The sequence below is a fragment of the Podarcis tiliguerta genome (assembly GCF_965153285.1).
Source record: "Podarcis tiliguerta genome assembly, chromosome: 11".
Classification (NCBI taxonomy): domain Eukaryota; kingdom Metazoa; phylum Chordata; class Lepidosauria; order Squamata; family Lacertidae; genus Podarcis; species Podarcis tiliguerta.
The window spans coordinates 55,306,990-55,329,080 of record NC_139544.1 but is presented as its reverse complement, the minus strand read 5'-3'; the positions used below and the strand labels follow the sequence as shown (position 1 = coordinate 55,329,080).

At 46.6% G+C, this 22,091-nt stretch overlaps 2 protein-coding genes across 3 annotated transcripts in view; both read right to left on the bottom strand.

Annotated features, from left to right (window-relative positions):
• EPG5 (ectopic P-granules 5 autophagy tethering factor) overlaps positions 1 to 6,256 on the bottom strand; it is a 94,712-nt gene extending 88,456 nt beyond the window's left edge. The window contains exons 1-2 of the mRNA XM_083402591.1: positions 6,099 to 6,256; positions 506 to 1,384 (exon numbers count right to left, since the gene is read on the bottom strand). Coding sequence (XP_083258717.1) covers positions 506 to 1,384; positions 6,099 to 6,155 — 936 coding nt within the window. The 5' untranslated portion in view covers positions 6,156 to 6,256. The remainder of the gene's footprint in view (positions 1 to 505; positions 1,385 to 6,098) is intronic.
• A 1,610-nt stretch (positions 6,257 to 7,866) lies between these two features.
• Positions 7,867 to 22,091, bottom strand: part of PSTPIP2 (proline-serine-threonine phosphatase interacting protein 2) — a 66,535-nt gene continuing 52,310 nt past the window's right edge. The window contains exons 10-15 of one of the 2 annotated variants that reach the window (XM_083403111.1): positions 21,204 to 21,302; positions 18,495 to 18,591; positions 17,186 to 17,264; positions 14,597 to 14,631; positions 12,304 to 12,366; positions 7,867 to 10,963 (exon numbers count right to left, since the gene is read on the bottom strand). In XM_083403111.1, coding sequence (XP_083259237.1) covers positions 12,314 to 12,366; positions 14,597 to 14,631; positions 17,186 to 17,264; positions 18,495 to 18,591; positions 21,204 to 21,302 — 363 coding nt within the window. In that variant the 3' untranslated portion in view covers positions 7,867 to 10,963; positions 12,304 to 12,313. The remainder of the gene's footprint in view (positions 10,964 to 12,303; positions 12,367 to 14,596; positions 14,632 to 17,185; positions 17,265 to 18,494; positions 18,592 to 21,203; positions 21,303 to 22,091) is intronic. The other variant, XM_083403112.1, reaches the window with a different exon arrangement.

The following is a 22,091-nucleotide window of genomic DNA, read 5'->3' as shown; positions in this document are numbered from 1 at the left end:
TGCTCTAAAAAGGTAAGAAAAGGTAAAGGACCCCTGGACGGTTAAGTCCAGTCAAAGACGACTATGGGGTTGCAGCACTCATCTTGCTTTCAGGCCGAGGGAGCCGGCGTTTATCCGCAGACAGCTTTTGGGGGTTATGTGGCCAGCATGACTAAACCGCTTCTGGTGCAACAGAACACTGTGACGGAAACCAGAGCGCACGGAAACGCCGTTTACCTTCCCGCTGGAACAGTACCTATTTATCTACTTGCAGTGGTGTGCTTTTGAATTGCTAAGTTCGCAGGAGCAGGGACCGAGCAATGGGAGCTCACTCAGTCACGGGGATTCGAACCGCCGTCCTTCCGATCGGCAAGCCCAAGAGGCTCCGTGGTTTAGATCACAGCGCCACCCGCGTCCCATGCCACTAACCACTACGCCACACTGCACCTCTGATTCTTTATAAAACGTTACGTCTCCGGAGGGCTGAACCACCTGATTTTCCGCGAACGTATGAACCGGCTTTTACCTGGATGGGCTGCTGTTCGTCCTTGAAAGTCCACAGGCGGCTCCTGGCGCTCTGGCAATCCAAGGCAATGGTTTGCAGCTCCGCTTCGGCAAGGAGCAGCTGCTTGCGGCACCGCCAGTAGTTAAGCAGCAGCTCAAAGAACTCGTGCCTGTCTTGGTGCGCCACAGTCCCAAACTCTTCCACGTAGGCGTCTACGTTCTCCAGCCAGGAGCAGGGCTCAAAGACCTTCAGCTGCTCTCGGGTGAAAGGCAACAGCTCCGGCTGTGCCGGGATCTCGGGGTAAAGCCTCTCCTTCGGTTTGAGGGGAGCAACCGCCGCCAGCCTCTCCCTGAAAAGCTCCAGCGGGAGATCCGGATAGAGCATTTTGGGAGCGGATTTCTGAACCTCCTCTTTGCTGGGGGCACAGACGGCGGGAAGAACCTCTTCCGAAGGATGGGACGCAGACTGTTTGTCACTGCGTACGGTCTCAGTCTCTGGGTCCTGCGCACTCCCCAGCAAAGAAGGCGCGCAAGGAGCATTGCTTTCCGACAGGTCGCAGGAAGCAACTGCTTCGGCGAGGCTCTGAGGACTGGCTGGGTTTCCGCCGATACTTTTCTCCTCCTGCAAAGCTCTGCCTGCAAAATCTTCCCCCTGGATCGGGAGCTCTGACGGGGCGATTGCTGGAGATCCTTCATTTTCTACAGTTACTGCACTCAATGGGACATCGCAGGCATCCTTCACATTTTCTCTCTCTTTGGCTTCGTTGCAGAGCCTGGGCTCTGGAAGGCGTTCTCCCTGGGTGTCGCAGGACTGAGATGGTTCTTCTCCATCTCTAACTGAATCTGGAAGAGACAGCTGAGAGGCGACGCTCTCCTCCTCTTCACTTTTTTTCTTTTTTTCCTAGTGGAAAGAATTGGGGGGAGACAGCAACACTGAAGAATGAGATTTGAGGAACAAAAGACCCATGGGAATGTAAGATGGGGAGTAATAATAACAATAATAATAATTTATTATTTATACCCCGCCCATCTGGCTGGGTTTCCCCAGCCACTCTGGGCGGCTTCCAACAAAACACTAAAATACAATAACCTATTAAACATTAAAAGCTTCCCTAAACAGGGCTGCCTTCAGATGTCTTCTCAAAGTTTGGTAGTTATTTTTCTCTTTGACATCTGGTGGGTAGTGGAACGCCCTCCCACCAGATGTCAAGGAAATAAACAACTACAGTGGTACCTCGGGTTACATAGACTTCAGGTTACATATGCTTCAGGTTACAGACTCCGCTAACACAGAAATAGTACCTTGGGTTAAGAACTTTCCTTCATTTTGAGAACAGAAACCGTGCTCCGGCGGCGCAGCAGCATCAGGAGGCCCCATTAGCTAAAGTGGTGCTTCAGGTTAAGAACAGTTTCAGGTTAAGAACGGACCTCCGGAACGAATTAAGTACTTAACCTGAGGTACCACTGTATCTGACTTTTAGAAGGCATCTGAAGGCAGCACTGTTTAGGTAAGTTTTTAATGTCTGATGTTTTATCAAGTTTTTAATATTCTATTGGGAGCTGCCCAGAGTGGCTGGGGAAACCCAGCCAGATGGGCAAGATATAAATAAATAAATAAATAAATAATAATAATAATAATAATAATTCTCTATTAAAGAAGGTGTAGACTTACAGCAAAACAGCCTGCCAATTCTCCTACCTTTTGCAACCAGGAGCTGCCTTGTCTGTACCTAAGCAAATATTTATACATTCTTTATAGAGCAAAGCAGCGTACATCATTTCACCTGACTAAATGAGGTCATAGGTGTCAAATACCCAAATAAACCTTACAGATAGCTCCCCTTTTCTGAGCTCAGAGCTCAGCACCTCAAGCCCCACAGATAAGGGTAACAACAAAGCAATACAATTAGCCTATATCAAAATCCAGCGAATGTAAACATTTATGAGCTCACTGCTACAATTATTACTAACCCTCCCCTTTTACTGAAGTACATCTTTAAACTGATGTTTTATTTATTTTAATCTTGATATTTTATTAAGGATTTTCTTGTTTTACAGAAGTAAGTGTAAAGCCTCGTTGTTGTTTTTCCATGTAACATTTTTACAAATCCATTTCTTTCACCCCTTTAGAGTCTATTGCCTGTGTGCGTTCCCCTGCTGCAATCTGCTCTCTGATTGCTTGTTAGAGCTGGGTTGTGTGTGTGTGTTCGAGTCTTGTTGTATTTTTAATGTTTTCACTGCAAGCCGCCTTGAAGCTGTTGTGACAGGCGAGATAAGAATACCAACAACAAACAACCTCTCAGCCGTTTCTTGCAGAAGTGTTTGGCTTGCCACATCACAGAACAGTTTCCCAACTAATGAAAACGCTTTCTGGAAGGGAGGGGGGAGATGAGAAACCGAAAAAAGGCTGAATGTGAGCCAAGAGCCGAAGGAAATGCCATGTGAGAGTCACATTATTCCCAAGACTCAAGGTTAACTAATGCCACAGATTCAGTTTTCGACAAACTGGTACCCTGCTGGTACACTGGCTGGGGCTGATGGGAGAATAACCCAAAACATCTGCAAGACACCAGCTTGGCAAAGGATGCCACAGATCACGCTGCCTCCGACAGTCATCTATGACCATATCTGACCTCGTTTTTTTCTTTTCCAGCAGCAAAATAACGCTTAACCACAAAGGTCGGGAGGGGAAGCCTTAAAAAGCAGCATTTCAACACAATATCCAGGGTGTGTCCATCAGATTCCGCAGGATCCAAGCTCCCTTGTCCTTTTGAGAAACGAGTAAGTTTCTAGCCCCCATGACTGCAGCCGCATGCTTATGAAAAGCTAAGGGGCTTTTAGTCCTCTCTGACAACAGAAATTGGCCATCAAGTCCCACCGATCCTTTTCCTCTTTCTTTTGCTGAAACTGCTTTCACAGAGGGCTTGGGGTATATAGAGTAGTGGAGCAAGCAAGGCAGAATATGCACTGGCCACAATGACGCAGAGGCAGCAGGGAGAAAAGGAGAGAGAAAGAGAAAGAGAAGAGACAGGAATACGCAAGTATTAGAAGGAAGGAGCTTCTTCTAAGCCTCACTTCCGACTCTAGGAGTGTTCGCCCGTTACATGCAGCACATGTAAAATCTGTACCTCTGTGTATACGGTCACTGAACTGCATAGAGTCAACAAGCATGCGCTCCTTCATACATACTCTTGTATAATTATAGAGACAGCTAGCGGTTGGGTTTGGTATAATGTGTGAACAAGCCTTCTCTCTCTTAGGCATCCACAGTATGAACCACAGCGGTACCTCTGGTTGCGAACGGGATCCGAAAGAAAGAAATGCAACCCACATCTGCGCATGCGCAGGTCGCGATTCGCCACTTCTGTGCATGCATGTGACGTCGTTTTGCACGTCTGTGCATGCGCGAGCGGCGAAACCCGGAAGTAACCCTTTCCGGTACTTCTGGGTCGCCACGGGACGCAACCTGAAAAAACGTACCGTGAAGCAAACGTAACAAGATGTATGACTGCATTTCAAAGCCCACCCGCAGAACGCTAAAGCCTGACCTGAATTCTGCAAGTCCCTGCCCCAAACTCCTCCAAATGCCTTTGTACTTTTCTGGCACTTTTTGTCTGCATTTTGTGTATTCACCGCTTTGCCTCAAAACCCACCCGCCCCTTCGATCTCCTTCCCCAAGTGAAAGTCCAAGCCCATGCATCGAACTGTTTCCTCCACCCTCAGCTTCGTGGTTTCTCAATACCTCCAACACTTAAATGGTTGCCGCCTTGCAGATCTGCAAACCGACTTCTCCGCTTACGAAACTCCATGAAATTCCAGGCATGCTGATGACCAGCAGCAACGTAGCAGCGCTACAACTTCCACTTAATCCATCAATAAACAAGCGCTTCCCAGATACAAAGAATGGTATTACAATCCAGCGCTGCAGCAACATCTGATTGCATCTCCATGGCCATCAAGGGTTGCCAGAGTAAAATTCCATAAATGCAGACAGAACGTAAAAGCTGCTTTGCTAGATCAGGCTAGAAGGCCATATAGCCTAGCCTTTTGTTTCAAACACTGGCCAGCCAGACTTTTCAAAGCCCTCGCAAGGATGGCAAGATGGAGCCTCCCTATGGAGGGGCAGCTCTACCTGGGAGATAGCCTCAGTGGCTGCTCCCTCAAGGGGCAGTTTTGCTTGTCAACAGCCTAAATGGAGTCTCCTTGCCTAAAGACAGTCTACCTGCAGAATAACTAAATAAAGCCTTCCTGTGAGTCTACCTGTGGGCCACCTGAATTGAAAGCTCCCTCACCCCACTTGCTGAGAGGCAGTCTACCTGCAAGAGGCCTTAATGAAGCGTCCCCTATTGGTAAACAGGCTACCAGCCGGATAAATGGATCCTTCGCGCTGAGAGGCAGTCTACCTGCGTGATGGAGGCAAAAAATAGTCTACCTGTAAAAAGTCTTAATGGAGCATCCCCTAATGAGAAACAGCCTCCCTCCAAAATGCCTTAGTGGAGCTTCCCTGATAAGAGGCAGTCCACCTGTGAGATGCCTTAATGGACCCCCCTCCACCCCCTAAAAACAGAGCCAGTCTCTGAAATACTGTACCTAAATGCAGCCTCTTCTGTCAAGCAGCAGTCTACCTGCGAGAAGACTCAGTGGAGTCTCCCTGCTAGGCGGCAGTCTACCTTAATGGAACCTCCAGAACCTCCCCTAATGAGAAACAGTCTACCTGTAAGATGGGGCTTCCCTGCTAAGAGGCAGTCTATCTGTGAGATGCCTTAATAGAGCCTCTTCCCCCCCCCCCCAAAAAAAGGCAGTCAGCCTCTAGAACACCTAAATGGAGCCTCTTCTATCCAGGAGCAGCCTGCCTGTGAGATGCCTTAATGGACCCCCACCCCACCCCAAACATCAGAAAGGGAGGCAGCCTCTGAACTACCTAAATGGAGCCTCTTCTGTACAGCAGCAGTCTACCTGCGAGCAGCCTCAGTGGAGCTTCCCTGCTAGGGGGCAGTCTACCTGTGAGATGCCTTAATGGAACCTCCCCTAATGAGAAACAGACTACCTCTGAGAAGCCTTGATGGCGCTTCCTTGCTAAGAGGCAGTCTACCTATGAGATGCCTTAATAGATTTCCCACCCCCAGAAAAGGCAGTCAGCCTCTGAAATACCTAAATGGAGCCTCTCCTGTACAGCGGCAGTCTACCTGCGAGAAGTGTTGGCGCAGCCTCCCTGCTAGAGAACAGTCTACCTGTCCTATAAGATGCCTTAATGGCGCCTCCCCTAATGAGAAACAGTCTACCTGTGAGAAGCCTTAATGGATTTCCCTAAGACCCCCCAAAAAGGCAGCCAGCCTCTGAAATACCTAGATGCAGCCTCTTCTGTCAAGCAGCAGTCTACCTGCGAGAAGCCTCAGTGGAGCCTCCCTGCTAGGGGGCAGTCTACCTGTGAGATGCCTTAATGGATTTCCCACCCCCAGAAAAGGCAGTCAGCCTCTGAAATACCTAAATGGAGCCTCTCCTGTATAGCAGCGGTCTACCTGCGAGAAGCCTAGTGGAGCCTCCCCGCCGAGAGGCAGTCTACCTGCGAGGCAGCAAGGCGCCCGCCTGCCTCCCTCGCTCGCTCCCCGGGTTACCTTGGTCCTGCCCCGGCTGCTCCGAGGCCTGCTCCGGGGCTTGACGGCCTCCGCCATGCCGCCCGCCTCGCCCTCCGACGCCCGGGCAGGGTCTCCCTTCCTCCCCCCCCTCCTCCCTCCTCTAGTGTTGTTGCTCTGGGCTCCCGCCGCGTCACGTGGGCGCCAGGCCACGCCTCCCCGCCGGGCCGTAGAGATACGAAGAGAAGCAATGATAGAGTGATACTGACATACACAATTATAGTCACGCCGAAAGGGCGGGTTTTTCTTTCTTTTCCCCACCTCGCTTTTCCTCCCCATTTCTTTCTTATTTGCTTCTGTTGCTTTTCTCACCCCGCGCCTCCGTCACTGCCAGGCCCACGGGCCGGGCTGCAACCAGGAAGCCTGGCCTCCAAGTCGAGTCGCTGCGGCAGCTCTACATTTTTAGTACATCTACGGCCACTCTCCTTTCCGCCAATCGCTGCCGAGCGAGACGCGGAAGCGACGGGCGGCGAAGAGGGTTATAAAAGGGGGAGAAATGAGCGCCCGCGGTTCCGGCGCTCTGTTCGCAGCAGCGACCCCTGGCGGCGCGGGGTGGGAATGGCAATTCTATAAAGGTCTATAAGGGGAGCGATTGTTCCCTGCTAACGTTGTTCTGCAAAAAACGGATAAACGGTGTCGAAGGCTGCGATTCGTGCCTTTAGACTTTAGAACTAATCTCCTTGTAATCTTATATATGCATGTGGAAAAGGGTTGCCGGAAATGGAATTAATGGACTGTGCAGAATTAGATAAATTAACAGGAAGGATTCAAAACCTGTGGGATCAGAGATTCTTAGAGGACTGGAGTAAATATTTGAACTATTTGAAAAGCAATTGTAATAAACAGATCACGCTAGTAGGACTGCAAGAAGTTCTGTAAGGAGGACTATATGAAACATTGCAAGGAAGACTATGAAGAGAATTATTAGTTAATGATAATTAAGAGTAATAGAGAAATTAAGAAATGCAGAATAAGCAATAAAGAACGGAATGGAAAATCTTCAGAAGTTGTTGACGGAAGTCTAAAATATTGTATAAGATAAGAAGTTATGTTAAATGATGGTTGGAAATGATATGTTAAAAAACTAATAAAAATATATTTTAAAAAAGAGAGAGAAAAGGTTGCCTGATTAGAATACTTAGTGCAGGAAAGGAAACTCTGCACGTGCCCAGAGACAAGTAATCCAAGACTGAGTCGCACCGTCATAGCAGCATATTAAAACAAATCCCAGCCTAGGCTCAAAATTTAAACTATCCACTTTTATTTATTTTTTACAATTAAGCTGCGTAGAATTTTTTATGTCCTTTATTGCAATGACCTCCCGAGGATTATTTTGGGAAGATGCACAGGGGCCAATGAACACGGCCATTTTTGCACTTTTTATTTTATGTCCTCTCATTTTCAGAGTGCCCATGAAAAAATCCGGAATGAGGAGGGGACGGGGAAGTGTGAGAAGTCAGTGATTTGGAGGAGAACATAAAATGGACAACAGAGAATCAGTGGAAGTACAGAAAGCCTGCTATCCGCGTTAACTGTCATGGGCTGGCTGGGTGCAGAGGAGTGGGGGAAGGCACCAGCTGGGGGGCCCCCCCAGGGAAAGAAGGCTTGGAGTCAGGTGGTGGATCAATGTTGTTACAGGAAACCCCCCCCCCCAAGCATTTAGTTTGTACAAACTTGACACACACACTCACACATGGCATACGCAATGTTTCTGTTATGAATTCATAGAAAATCAACCATACATCGGATCTACACTGATCCACTTTTATTTTGCTCCATGAAGGAAGGACTATCAAAGGGGGACGGTTTCATACAGGACGGCCATAATCCCTTGAGCGTACCAACACCTACGCTGGAGCCCTACCCAGTTGGCATGCCAACCTTGATGGTCCTAGACAGAAGACCATCAAGGACACAAAGAACTTGCATATGGGAGTGGATTCAACAAGGACTGAAACAAAGGACAGTGATCAGCTCTTCCCTCTGGGGGCAGGAAACTGCCAGCTCCCCTTTGTCCTCTGGAAAATACTCATGGGCAGGGGGAAAGGAGGGACCAGCCAGGTGACAAGATACTCAGGTTACCTCCACAAACCCCTCCCACAAACCCTCCTTTTTGTGATGTAGTCATGATGTACTTGTGATGTAGTTCTAGGGGTGTAGCTTGGGGGATTAGTTGCTAATAAAAGTTGGGGTCTTCTTTTGTTCAGGGCTTCCATCTTGTTTCACCTGGTGGCAGGTGGGAGTCCTGTCGCGACAGTCTTCAATAAAGACCAAGCCTATTGGCTGCTGTTTTGCTCTGGTATTCCTGGCTGGTGTCCTTGTTTTTTGTCTAAGGGAGCCCTCAGATTTCTCCATTTTATTGAGTGGTCAGAGGGAGACGCCTGGGAGGAGGAAGTGTCAGAAGCTGAAGAGGCAACAGGGCTTAGTGAGCAAGAGTCTGTGGCAGAGAGCAGTGCAGTAAGTAACCAAACAATTAAACCCCTGTGTTGCAAGCAAATATCAGTAATATCCTAAGCCAACATGATCAAGTACAACAATGCAATGTCAATCTCCTTGTTGTGAGCACCACCTGGGGTCAGCTTTTTAGGTTTCTTGCAGCATGCAGTCAGTAGCAGTGGTTACATAACTTTAACCCGTTGATGCAGTAAAATAGTGCATTTGCGGTGGGTTTATGCTACATTGTATAGATCATTCTAGGGACGTGGGTGGCACTGTGGGTTAAACCACAGAGCCTAGGGCTTGCCGATCAGAAGGTCGGCGGTTCGAATCCCCGCGACGGGGTGAGCTCCCGTTGCTCGGTCCCTGCTCCTGCCAACCTAGCAGGTTCGAAAGCACGTCAAAGTGCAGGTAGATAAATAGGTACCCCTCTGGCGGGAAGGTAAACGGCGTTTCCGTGCGCTGCTCTGGTTCGCCAGAAGCGGCTTAGTCATGCTGGTTACATGACCCAGAAGCTGTGCACTGGCTCCCTCGGCCAGTAAAGTGAGATGAGCGCCACAACCCAAGAGTTGTCCGCGACTAGACCTAATGGTCAGGGGTCCCTTTACATTTACCTTTATAGATCATTCTGCACATCATTCTGCTTCCTTGGTTGGTTTCCAATGCTTCCTTCCCCCACCCCAACGTTGTCACACTATTGCTGCCAGGAGGGGAGCTCTTGCAACAAATTAAAACGGAATCTTTCTGGTTTAAAAGTTGCAGGATTCCAGCAGGAAATTGCAGGGCACAAAATGGCACATCAGCCCCCAAACTTATGCAGGCAACAGAAGTATTAAAAGTGGCATTGCAAAGAACTGCCCCTATACTGTCACAAGAGCACCTGGAGGGTGTGAAGGAAGCCCCACAACAGTGCCAGATAACCAGTAGCTGCCTCATTCCCACAACATTTCCTCCGTTTCTCTCACAAGGCAATGCTTTAAAGACAGGGCCTTGCCAGGGCTAGAGAATGAAATTGGGCACAGGAGAAGGGATTGGAAGCCATGGGAAGAGAGGACGGAAGCCTCACTCTGCGAATTTCTCTGGATTGCAAGCCTCTTCCTTACACAAGCCACAGCCACATGTTTTCCACCTCTCAAAAACCATGAGGACTAGCCACCCTTATTTAAAATGAAAGGACCGTCTCTCCTGGAGAGCTGCTGCTGAACAACACTTTGAGCTGCTGCTGAACAACACTTTGGAGGTCCTGAGCCTCAAGGACATTAGATTGGTCTCAACCAGGGCCAAGGCCTTTTCAGCACTGGCCCCGACCTGGTGGAACACTCTGTCACAAGAGACTAGGGCCCTGCGGGACTTGACATCTTTCCGCAGGGCCTGCAAGACGGAGCTGTTCCTCCTGGCCTTTGGTTTGACTCAGTCTGACCCTTATGTTTCCCTCCCCTTATGGTCTTGATTTATCGGCTATTTTAAAATGAGACTGCATTTTAAATTGCATTTTAACCTGTATTTTAAATTGGTTTTGTTTTTCCCCTCTCTTTTCCCCCCTATTATGTTTTTACTGTGATTTTATTGGTGTTAGCTGCCCTGAGCCCGGCTCTGGCCAGGGAGGGCAGGGTATAAATAAAATTTATTATATTATTATTATTATTATTATTATTATTATTATTCTCAGAAAGCTGCATTCTGCACCACCAGAGTTCACACAGCAGTGGAGAATATGAAGAACCCCAGACGTTTGTGCCGTTATCTGATTTTGACTTACAGCCATCGAAAGATGGAATCATTTCAATGATTGAATCGTTGAGAGTCCTTCAGTTCTGGACTTCACTAGACTCAGATTAATGCTTTAAAAAGAAAAGAAAAAATCAAGGCCACCTCCCTCTCTCCCATTCCACCTTGCCTTTTTCAATCCTAGCAAAACTAGCCTTCATATTAACATCTCACCGTTCCTGAAAAGAGTTCAGGACAACGTAATGGCATTATCTCATTTTACCCTCACAACAACCCTGTGAGGTAGGTCAGGAGATAGCGAGCAATGTGCCCAAGGTCTTCCACTTATGTATTTTCACTATTAGATGAGGATCTGAATTCAGGAATCACACACCCAAACCCAACGGCTGAGACATGACGCCACATCAACTTCTGAGCACTTAACGGTATCCCCCACTCCCTCAAATGAAAAGTCTTTCGGATTTGTTGTGAGAAAAGTCAGAGGGTTTTTTTCCATTGCTGGCGCACGTCCTCCGTTGTGAATGAAATAATCTCCTCTGGAAATCTTGCTTTTAAACAGTCCAGCCGAAAACACAAGTCTTCAAGGATGGGAGAGTGGAGAGCAAGCCACAGCTTTTAATACACTGTTATTTTCTCACTTGCTTTCCTCAAGGAGGGGCAGCTGGGCAGAACGGCTTCAAGATCTGGAGAAAAGAAGGACACAGAAAGTGAGCAGAGTGCATCTAAACTGAAGGGAACCGCTAAGGCGGTCAGGCTCCTGCGAGTGCAGAATGGCAGAGCCCACATCCTGGAGGTTGCTGGGAATCAATTCTGTGCTGAATGAATTGACTTCTAATTCATTTTGGGACCAAGCTGGAGGGTTTCTTACAGGGGTAGGGAACCACCGACCGAAGGGACAAATTTGTCCCGCCAGCCCTCCCCATTTGGCTCAATGAAACTGAGGGAAGATTTAATATAAAGCTATAGAGGCAATATATAGGAAACAAAAGAGTAACAACGTTCAGATTTTTGGGCATTGAATTACAAGAGGATCTGTCCTGGAGTGTCAACACAAGGGGGCTTGTGAAGAAGGCGCAGCAGAGACTGTACTTTTTGAGAATACTAAGGAAAAACCATCTTCCGCAGAAACTGCTGCTTGCCTTCTATCACTGTGCCATTGAGAGCGTGCTCACATATGGCTTATGTGTGTGGTACGGAAGCTGTACTACCCAGGACAGGATGGGGTTGCGCAGGGTTGTTAAGGCAGCAGAGAGCATTGTTGGCTGCCCACTCTCCACCTTAGAGCAGATTTATGCCACAAGGTGCCATAGGAAGGCACTGGACATAGTAAAAGATCCATTGCATCCTGGTCACTGTCTCTTCGAGCTCTTGCCGTCGGGACGGAGATACAGGACGATGAAGACAAGAACAAGCCGTCTTAAGAACAGCTTCTTCTCCAGAGCGATCTCGGCCCTGAATGGGAAGCCCGGACTTTGAAAGTCATCTAATCTCCCTTGCTGTATTTTACTATATTGTTTAATTAGTGTTTTTATGGAGCAGCCAAGTAATTTCGTTGTCCCCGAAGGGGGCAATTACAATAAAGATATTATATTATTATTATTATTATTATTATTATTATTATTAAAAAAACAAACATATTTTCAATAACAAAATAACAGAAGAATTTTGTATGAAGAGGGGGACAAGACAAGGTTGCCCCTTGTCACCACTACTATTTATTATGGTACTGGAATTATTGATGAATGCCATAAGAAATGATAATAAAAAGGTATCTCATTAGGGAAAAAGGAATATCAGATCAAAGCATTTGTGGATGACCCGATTCTGACAGTTGAAAACCCCCCAAAAAGTATAATACAGATAATTGGAAGCGTTTTTATTTTGTAAACCGCTCTGTGACCCTTGGGTGAAGGGTGGTAAAGAAATTTAATAAAAAATAAGCCATGAATGACGGGACGTAAACCTGGCCCGGCGCTGCTGCATCTCACCCTCAACCAGTCCCTTTTGGAATCCGCAAACTTACACTCTCTGGGCTAGTGGTGATGTATTAAACTGTACCCATCCACCGTAGAGTATTCAGGGTCTACTGTAAGAAGCAGATGAACGATAAATTAGCATTGCAAAAGATGGAAAGGGCACATGCGCGACAAGACGGCGCAACTGCCTGGAATCCCCAACTCGACTCAGGAACCCCACAAATGCGGTCCTGAGAGGGGAATCTCCTGACCTCTAGCAAAGGGACCTGTTCATTGAGCATGCATCTTGCTTTGCTTACGCCGGGGTGCCCAAACTTTTTTCTTTCTTTCTTTCTTTTTAATTACTTTTTTATTCAAAATTAAAACAAAACATATTATCCAGAAACGTATCATCCTTATTTTCCCCCTTTTTTCCTCCCTCCCCCTCCCTCCCCCCACAGAACCCACCCACTCCCACCCCCCGACTTCCCTCAGTTCCAGTCTTGGATTTCTCTAAAAATGCTGTTTTCTGCGTGTTACACAGTTGTATAGATCCTCAAACTATTTAAGTAATAATTATCAATAAAAAGTTTGTGAATGTTTATTCAAAACCAGCCAGTTCACTTTGTTGCATCTTCAAAGACTTTGTAAAGGGTTCCCGTTCATCTTTAAAGTCACAGTTATCCTTGCCCCGTAACTTTTTTCAAAGAGGGCCAAATTTGATGAAGTCGCTTGAGCTTTTTGTTGTTGAGATTTTTTTAGGATTGAAGTTGCTGAACTTTGCAAAGATTTTAGCCCAGGACATATACTGCCACGGGGGCCGGATTAAATAAACCAGAGGGCCAGGTATTAGGCCCCCGAAACGGACTCTGGATGAGCCAGCTTATGCAGAGGTTAGGCCAGCGGTTCCCGAAACAGGACGATTATGTAGGGGGGGCACACGCTAAGAGACAAGGGGGTAACCGGGTGCTGGAGGTGTAACTGAACATCAGTCTTTGTATCACTGGATCAAATTCATCACTCTTGTTGAATCTGTTAAACTAAATTGTTTCAATTGGATTTTGAACGAACGTGCAGTTGTTTTGAATTTTGCAGTGTGGTTCTCTTCCTTAGTGGTGTTATGTACTGAGTTGAATAGGATCCAAAGTGCAGCAGTCTGATTGGTCCTAGAACAATAGGATTCAGAATGCAGCAGTCTGATTGGTTCGCAGGAGCCACCCAATCCAACTCCAGGTGGAAGTGAATCCGCAGCCTGATTGGCCTACAGGAGAATCCCGGAATTAGCCAATCACGTGGGGCCCATTTTGTAAATAATGTACCATATATAAAGCAGACATTTCGGGGGAACTGGCATTCCTCACTACTATGAGCTGAATAAAGAGCATGAAACCCACACTCGACTCCGAGTATACAGTGGTGCCCCGCAAGACGAATGCCTCGCAAGACGGAAAACCCGCTAGACGAAAGGGTTTTCCATTTTGGAGGTGCTTCGCAGGACGAATTTGCTATGGGCTTGCTTCGCAAGACGAAAATGTCTTGCGATTCCTGGGGGTTTTTTTTCGCTCCCTACCCCCTTTATCTAAGGCACTAAGATGCTAATAGCCTTTTAGCAGCTAATCCGCTAATCCCTTAAGCCTTTAATAGCCGCTAATAGCCGCTAAACCGCTAATAGCGCTAATCCGCTAATGGGCTTGCTTCGCAAGACGAAAAAACCGCTAGACGAAGAGACTCACGGAATGGATTCTTTTCGTCTTGCGAGGCACCACTGTATTTCAGTGGGCTGGGCAAACCACTATTTTAAGCAGTGCTTTTTACAGGGTTGGAATCAGGGGTGAGTTTATGGAAGCAAGAAAGTGGTGGCTCCAAAAACTTTGGGAATCACTGGGTTCGGCTCCGTCCGGTCATTACTGAGCCTTTGTTGGGATTTGCTTGCAGGGAGGTTATATGAAAAGACTGCATTCGTCCTGAATTCATCCTAACTTGCTTGCATCGTGTTTATGCATCTTCCGAATAAACATTAGCTCATATCACACTTTTCAGTGAATCTCCCCATCAATTTCTTAACCTTACAAAAAGCATGTTTGTTGCATGTGGGTGACAGAGCACTTTAATCCACTTTTAAGTGTGTGAGCAAACCTAAATTTTCTGGTATGCACTTGAATCTCTCCCCCAAAATACTGATAGTTTTGAGGTGAGCAGAGAATTTACAGCACCATCATACTACAGGAATTCCCAGAGTTTCAGGGCAGAGCAAGATGGTGGGGTTCTGCGTTGGCTCCCCCCACCCTCAACATAAAAAGAAGCAGCAGCAAAATTCTCAAAAAATGCAGCTGGTTTGGAAGAAAACTTCTGGTTGCTTACATGGCCCGCTGGAAGGAATAGGTAGCTTTGGCCTCCTGCAGAGAGAGAGAAGAAAAAATCATTTATTTTTTCATTTGTTGAATTTCTATACAGCCCTTCATTTTAGGATCACAGAGAGGTTTGTGGTATAAAAATACAAAACACGGTAACAAAGCAAACAATAACACGCATGCACAGTTTTAAAAGGCCATAGATTATTTAATTAGCCAAAAGCCTGGGAGAAGAGGGAAGTTTTCTCCTGGTGCCTAAATATATTCAGTGAAGGTGGCAAGTGAGCCTCTCTGGGGAGAGCGTTCCATAATAACAATAATAATAATAATAATAATAATAAATTTTTATTTGTATCCCGCTCTCCCCAGCCAAAGCCAGGCTCAGAGCGGCTAACATCATATAAATAAGACAATATGCACAATACAATATACAACATGCAAATAAAATAATGTTCAACATTCATTAAAACAATATAGAATAATATTAAATATCAGCATTTCAAAATTAAACAGAAATCTACTCAACAGTTACAATAAGTAATTTCTAAACTCCAATCAATAAAACAACAGCAAACCACAGTGCACAACATAATACAATACAAAATGAGAAGCAGGGACTGGAGGGTGGAGTAAGGCAGGTGGAAAGAGGCCTTGCCTGATGAAGCCACTGCAGAAAAGGCCTCGGGTGATGATTGCAGGGTCTGGGTTGGTTCTCATGGGGAGAGGCAGTCCTTGAGGTATTGCGCTCCTGAGCTAAGTTTTTATAGGTCAAAACCAGCAGTTTGAATTGGGCCCATAAGCTAAGTGGCAGCCAGTGCAGTCAAGCCACGATCGGTATAATATGCTCCAACCGTCTTGCTCTAGAGAGCAACCTGGCCGCTGAATTTTGCACCAGCTGAAGTTTCCGAACCATCTTCAGAGGCAGCCCTACATATAATGTGTTGCAGTAATCTAACCTAGAGGTTTATTAAAATATTTAATAGAATTCAGCTTTTAGGGTTGTTGTTTTTCCACTTGTATGTCAAAAAGCCTTCCAAGCGGTTTACAATGTTAACAGAGAAATCTGAGGGCTCCCTTGGACAAAAAACAAGGACACCAGCCAGGAATACCAGAGCAAAACAGCAGCCAGTAGGCTTGATCTTTATTGAAGACTGTCGCCACAGGACTCCCACCTGCCACAAGGTGGAACAAGATGGAAGCCCTGAGCAAAAGAGCCCCCAAACTTTTATTAGCTGCTAATCCCCATGTTAAACCCCCCAAAACTACATCATGGTTACATCATGAAAGGGGAGGTCTGGTGGCAGTAATCTGAGCATCCTGGACCCTGCCCCATGGTTCCCCTTGCCCTCCACCAAACACCCATCAAGTGGAACAAAAGAGATGTTTACATTTCCCTGTTTCCCAGCCAAGTTACCCTTTTGTCTTCATCTGGGTTTGTTATTTCTGGAATGGCTACCTGTCTGGCACTCAGGTATCAGGATGCCAGGGATTATCACTCAGGCAGAGGGGCTGCTGAGTAGCTGAGCTCACATGTCTATATGAATTTCTGAAGTTTTCCCGGCGAGGCAGTACATAGATACATTTATCAGTGAATTGTTACATTTGGTGCAGAAAAGGCCCTTTGAATAAATAGCAAGAAACTGTGATGAAGTGTTTTGTGGGGACAAATCAAAAACGTCACAAAAGTGATTGTGCTGATTTTGGTAGTGGGCTGCATGTGCATGATATCTGCTGGAGGGGCAACCTCCCCCCAACCCATACATAAATTCCTGCAGCAACAACTATAAAATTGATCCATAATCACACCTGCATGTTAACCCAGGAACAGACAGACAGTCTGCGCTAGTGAAACCATGAACCTCCTTTTCTATTTTTATTCTTGCCAGGAGGTGCAATGCCATTAATACAAACCTATATTTATACTACTGAAAGGTTGAGGGTTTGTTTAGTTTTTTTGCATGTTGCTACATTAGCTATTAAGCTGCTGCAGTGGCGTAGCGTGGGTTGTCAGCACCCGGGGCAAGGCAAGTAAATTGTACAGTCTTCACTGATGCTTATTTTTAAAAGGCTGTGGTGGACTCAGTGGCGTAGCGTGGATTGTCAGCACCCAGGGCAAGGCAAGTAATTTGCAACCCCCCCCCCGCTGCACTGTCCCTCCCCCAGATAGTCCCTCGCTCTCTCTCCGCACCGCACCGCACCGCACCGCACCACACGCCTGGCACCCTCCCCTCCACAGTGGGCGGCGACCCGGCGGCTCGGATCGGATTCTCACAGCCAGCACTGCAGTGAGAGAGAGTGAGTGAGCCAGGTAGGGGCAGAGAGCTGCGAGTGCGAGCGCGCCCCCCCCCCAGATGTTGCGCCCGGTGCGGCCGGCCGCCCCTGCACCCCCCACGCTACGCCACTGAGCTGCTGTTTTATTGCACTGTTATGAAACTGTTCTTAGGACAGTTGGTTTTTAGATGTGTTCCCGTTTTCCTGGCTGCTAGTCGCTCCTTTTTCGCAAAGGCAGCGCACCACCAAAATGACTGCAATTACTGCTGCCACATTGACATCCCCTGATAAAACTTAGTTAGCTTGCGATTCCCTCCTTTATCCTTACCTCCCAGGGGCGGGGGCTTGATTTCTCCCTGGCGCTGCATTCTTCTGAGTGTTGTAATAGTTTTCGTAGACCACTGGATCTGCAGAGAGAGGAAGGGAGAGCAGGCAGATTGCAAAGCGGTCATCGTTTTGTAAAAGAGGCTGCAGAACCATCGGCAAAAGCCGCTTGCTTCTTGGCCAAATTTTGGACGGGAAAGCCACTAGAATTGTTACAGCTGGGGAGTAGAACATGCTGGGAGGAAGACCCAGACAGAACCCTTCCCCCACCCTGAGTGCAACTTTTTTGGGAAAAAAATATTTTTATTGTTATCATTCAATTTAACACACCATACAGAAAAAGAAAGCAAATATCCATCACCACAAAACAACAAAGAAAAAAAATTTGATACATCAACTAGTAGTCTCTAAACCTTAAAATAAAAATGGTCTTTTTCTATCAACCAGACTTCCTGTCTATTCCTTTCTTCAAATTCTCATTATTTGTTCACTGCCGTTACATAACAAGTTTTTTTTTATAATTTAATAATCTTTAATCCATCCTTAGATTTTACATCATTCTCGAAACTACTACTGAGATTATTCAAATGCTGCAAATGACCTTAAACTACAATTATTATTTTTCAAATCGATTTTAAAGGCTTTCCATTTTGAAATAAATGCCTGTTTTGGTTTGTTTTTGGGGTTTTTTCTGACATACTATCTAGTTCCGGATATTCCGGCAATTTTTGAATCCATTATAATCTTGACAGAACTTTGTCACTCTTTTAATCTGCCGCAATGAGAGCTCTTGCTGCAACCGTGGCATATAAAAAGATCTCTATTATCTTTTTGGAAATATCCGAATCTGTGATTCCCAAAAGGAAAGCTTCTGGTTTTCTATTAAAGGATATTTTAAGCATTTTTTCAAATTCTATACGGATGTCCTTCCAAAAGACCTTAATTTCTTTACACTGCCACCACATGTGGAATAAAGTACCTGGTTTTTCTTTACACCTCCAACAATTACTTGAGATGCTTTTGTACATCTTTGAATGTTTCCAGGGAGATAGATACCACATTTTAAGTAAACTCTCTTTCAAAGCATAACAAACTGTAAATTTCCAGTTTATTTTCCACAGGTTTTCCCACTGCTTCATGGTTATTGTGTACCCGAAGTATTGCGACCACTTTATCATGGCATCATGCAACTTTTTGACCCACACATAGTGACATCCCCCCCCCCCCGAAAAAATGGGTACTGAAAAGGGACATGGTTCACCCACTGCTGTGATGTTCTCTGCGCTTCCAGAATCTGAGATGGGTCCACTTACTTGGTGGGACGGTGCCTGTTTTGCGGGCATTCACAAAAAACTCGATGTCCTTCTCGATGCTGCACTGCTCAAGGCTCTTGCGTATCTCCTCATAGTTCTGCAAGGTGCAAAACAGAAGAATTCATCCCTGGTCCTGAATGGGGTAACTGTGCCCCTGAAGGACCAGGTGCGCAGCCTGGGAGTCATTCTGGACCTCCAGCTGTCCATGGATGCGCAGGTCAATTCTGTGTCCAGGGCAGCTGTTTATCAGCTGCATCTGGTATGCAGGCTGAGACCCTCCCTGCCCGCAGACTGTCTCACCAGAGTGGTGCATGGTCTAGTAATCTCCCGCTTGGACTACTGCAATGCACTCTAAGTGGGGCTACGTTTGAAGGTGACTTGGAAACTGCAATTAATCCAGAATGCAGCAGCTAGACTGGTGACTGGGAGTGGCAAGGGGAATCCGTGGTTTTCTCTTTCGTGGCGCGGGCACCATTTTTCCCCCGCCAACATTTCCCCCCCCCCTCCCTCATTGCGCCGGAACCTCCTCTCTCCTCCTCCTGGTGTAGCAAATTGCTGGCCAATCGCCTGCTAAGGTTTGAGGCCCTGGCCAATGGGCGATTGGCAGCTGCACGTGGCCAAGAGGAGGAAGGGGGCTGGGCTGGGCTGAGCTGGCCGAGCGCATTTTCAGCAGCCCCTCGGCGGAGCAAGCTGCTTGCCTCTGCCGCCGCCATCGCTCTGCCAAGCGCGGATCCTGTGCCTGCCCTTGCGAGCGGCAGAGGCTGTTGTTGTCATCAAAGGAGGAACGAGAAGCTGGAAAGCAGCCCTTTCAGGCTGCTTGTTCCTCCTCTGATGCTGACGCCACCAGCCTCTGCCTCTCGTTAAATAAGTTGGAGTTCTTGTTACTAAATATACCAAGAAAAAAGCACACCAAGAACTCAGGCCAATGTAAGTTTCAGTAGTGGGAGTGGTCCCTACTCGCATATCAATAGTCAATTGTAACAAAAACTAATCCGTTCAAAAGTATGTATTCTGACAAGGATTACAAACTCAAATAACTGACTTCTGACTTCTGATCAATGATTAAAACTAAGACGTTCACGTCGAATCTGACTATGGACTAACATGATCTCATCTCTATCCATAAATTGTTATTTCTAATTCTGTAACGAATTATTGTGTTATACATATTCTTATGAGTTTGAGTTTGTAATCTCTGTTAGAGTTTGTAGCCTCTGCCTCTCGGCAGCACCCTAGGTAGGCAGGGGGATGGGAGGGGATGGGGGAGAGGGGGAGAGAAGCCCCCTCTGCCGTGTGCGCATGTGTGCGCGCATACATGCACTCCAGCCCACCAGGAGGTTTGTGGTGCGGTGAACTGGCCCACCCCCCAAAAAGCTTGCAGACCCCTGCTCTGGTTATCTCTTGCTTGGACTACTGCAATGTGCTCTACGTGGGGCTACCTTTGAAGGTGACCCGGAAACTACAACTAATCCAGAATGCAGCAGCTAGACTGGTGACTGGGAGCGGCCACCGAGACCATATAACACCGGACTTGAAAGACTTACATTGGCTCCCAGTACGTTTCCAAGCACAATTCAAAGTGCTGACCTTTAAACCCTAAACAGCCTCGGTTCTGTATACCTGAAGGAGTGTCTCCACCCCCATCGTTCAGCCCAGACACTGAGGTCCAGCTCCGAGGGCCTTTTGGCGGTTCCCTCCCTGCGAGAAGTGAGGTTACAGGGAACCAGGCAGAGGGCCTTCTCAGTAGTGGCGCCCACCCTGCGGAATGCCCTCCCTTCAGATGTCAAAGAATAAACAAGAATTTGACTTTTAGGAGACATTTGAAGGCAGCCCTGTTTAGGGAAGTTTTTAATGTTTGATGTTTTATCATGTTTTTAATATCCTGTTGGAAGCCACCCAGAGTGACTGGGGAGGCCTGGCCAGATGGGTGGGGTATAAGTAATAAATTATTATTATTATTATTATTATTATTATTATTATTATTATCCCAGTGGTTCCAAAGAAATATTCTGACAAGGGCTCGGGAAGAAAGAGGGAACACCACCTCATCTTCGAAAGTGAATTCTCTTCTGTTACGTCACAAGAAGTCAAACTATCTTTCTGAGAGGGAACAAAATCATTGGGGGGGCAAATTCAGGTTCTCTCAGTCCCTGCATTGTTATGTACTGAAATTCTCACCCTAGGCCAACAGGGGGATACTGTAGATAGTTATGCAAATAAGGGATTGAAAGTGACGTTCAGTGATTGGATAGTTTTAGAAAGTTGCTACAGTAACGTTGTAACGTTGCTCTATATAAGCAGGCTGACTGTGCCCTTCAGTTCAGTTCTGTCCTGGCCTCTGAATAAACAAGAGCTGTTTGAAGAATCGCTGTGTCGTCTGATATGTTCACCCACAACTTAACATGCGTGTCCATAGGGTTCTATTTCCCACCAATGCCTCTGTCTCCAACCATTAAAAAAACCAAACTTATTGGCACTGAACAGTGAGGGTCACAGCAAACAGGAAGCAGGAGATGTATGTTTGTGATCTCCAGAGTTAAGTGGAAATGAAACCAAGGACAGGGATGGGGAATCCGTGGTCCCCCAGATGTTGAGGGACTCCAAGCCCCATCAACCCTGACATGGTTCATGCTGGCCAGCGCTGATGGGAGCAGTTCTTGGTCTCCAGCCCTGTCCTGGAGAAAGCAGACAATGCCGTCCTCTACTTACCTCGTCGTTCTTGACACATTCCTGAGAGAGCTGGTTGACGTGGAGCCACAGAGCATTCCGGAAATAGTTTATCCTTTCGGTCTCTTGGCTCTCAAAGAACTGCAGGGGGAGAGAGGCGGAGGACAAGGCTGAGTGCAGAGGCAAAATATCAGCATCTAATTCCTTTGGAAAGAAGCTCGCTTTGGTCTTTTTTCCTTCGTTGGGAGTAATTATAACCTTAAGCACGGATAATAATTAGAAACTAAACCCCCGCCAAAGAAAGCCCACCTTTAAAAAACATCAGCAAATGAAACCATCAGCATCGGACTTGAGAAACGGCAGAAAGTTGTCAATCTAACTTTTCAAAAGCAATCCCAAAATTGTGCAAACGTCTGGGAAGGTGCAGCTTGTGATATTCGTCAACCCTGGGGCATCAAGGTCCCCGTGCAAAAGGTGCTGTGTAACACACTACTCACTAGTGCAAGGGGAGGAATTGCAAGACAGCATTTAATTGACACAACCAATAATACTGTGTACTCAGAGATAGCAAAGAAGAGACAATGAAGTACGAATGCTAGATTCTGAACAGGCTCCACGTACACCATCTGTTTGTTTATTATTTGTCAAAATAACTAAAACTCTTTGAAAAATGCACTGTGACATAAGCAACACACTCCACCTATCATTGTTTTTAGGAATGTTCCTCAACACCCCCACACAGCCATTGTTAGGATTATCTGTTACCATATCATTACAGATATAATGTTCTTCCTTACATTTCTGTCCCACAAGGACCCGGACTGACTCCAGCTACAAAAGCTAAGGCTCTTGGACTGGGGTGCTGTTTTGCACTTTTGATATCATTTTTTAAAATCTTTATTTTAGATCTTAACAATTTATGTAGAAATT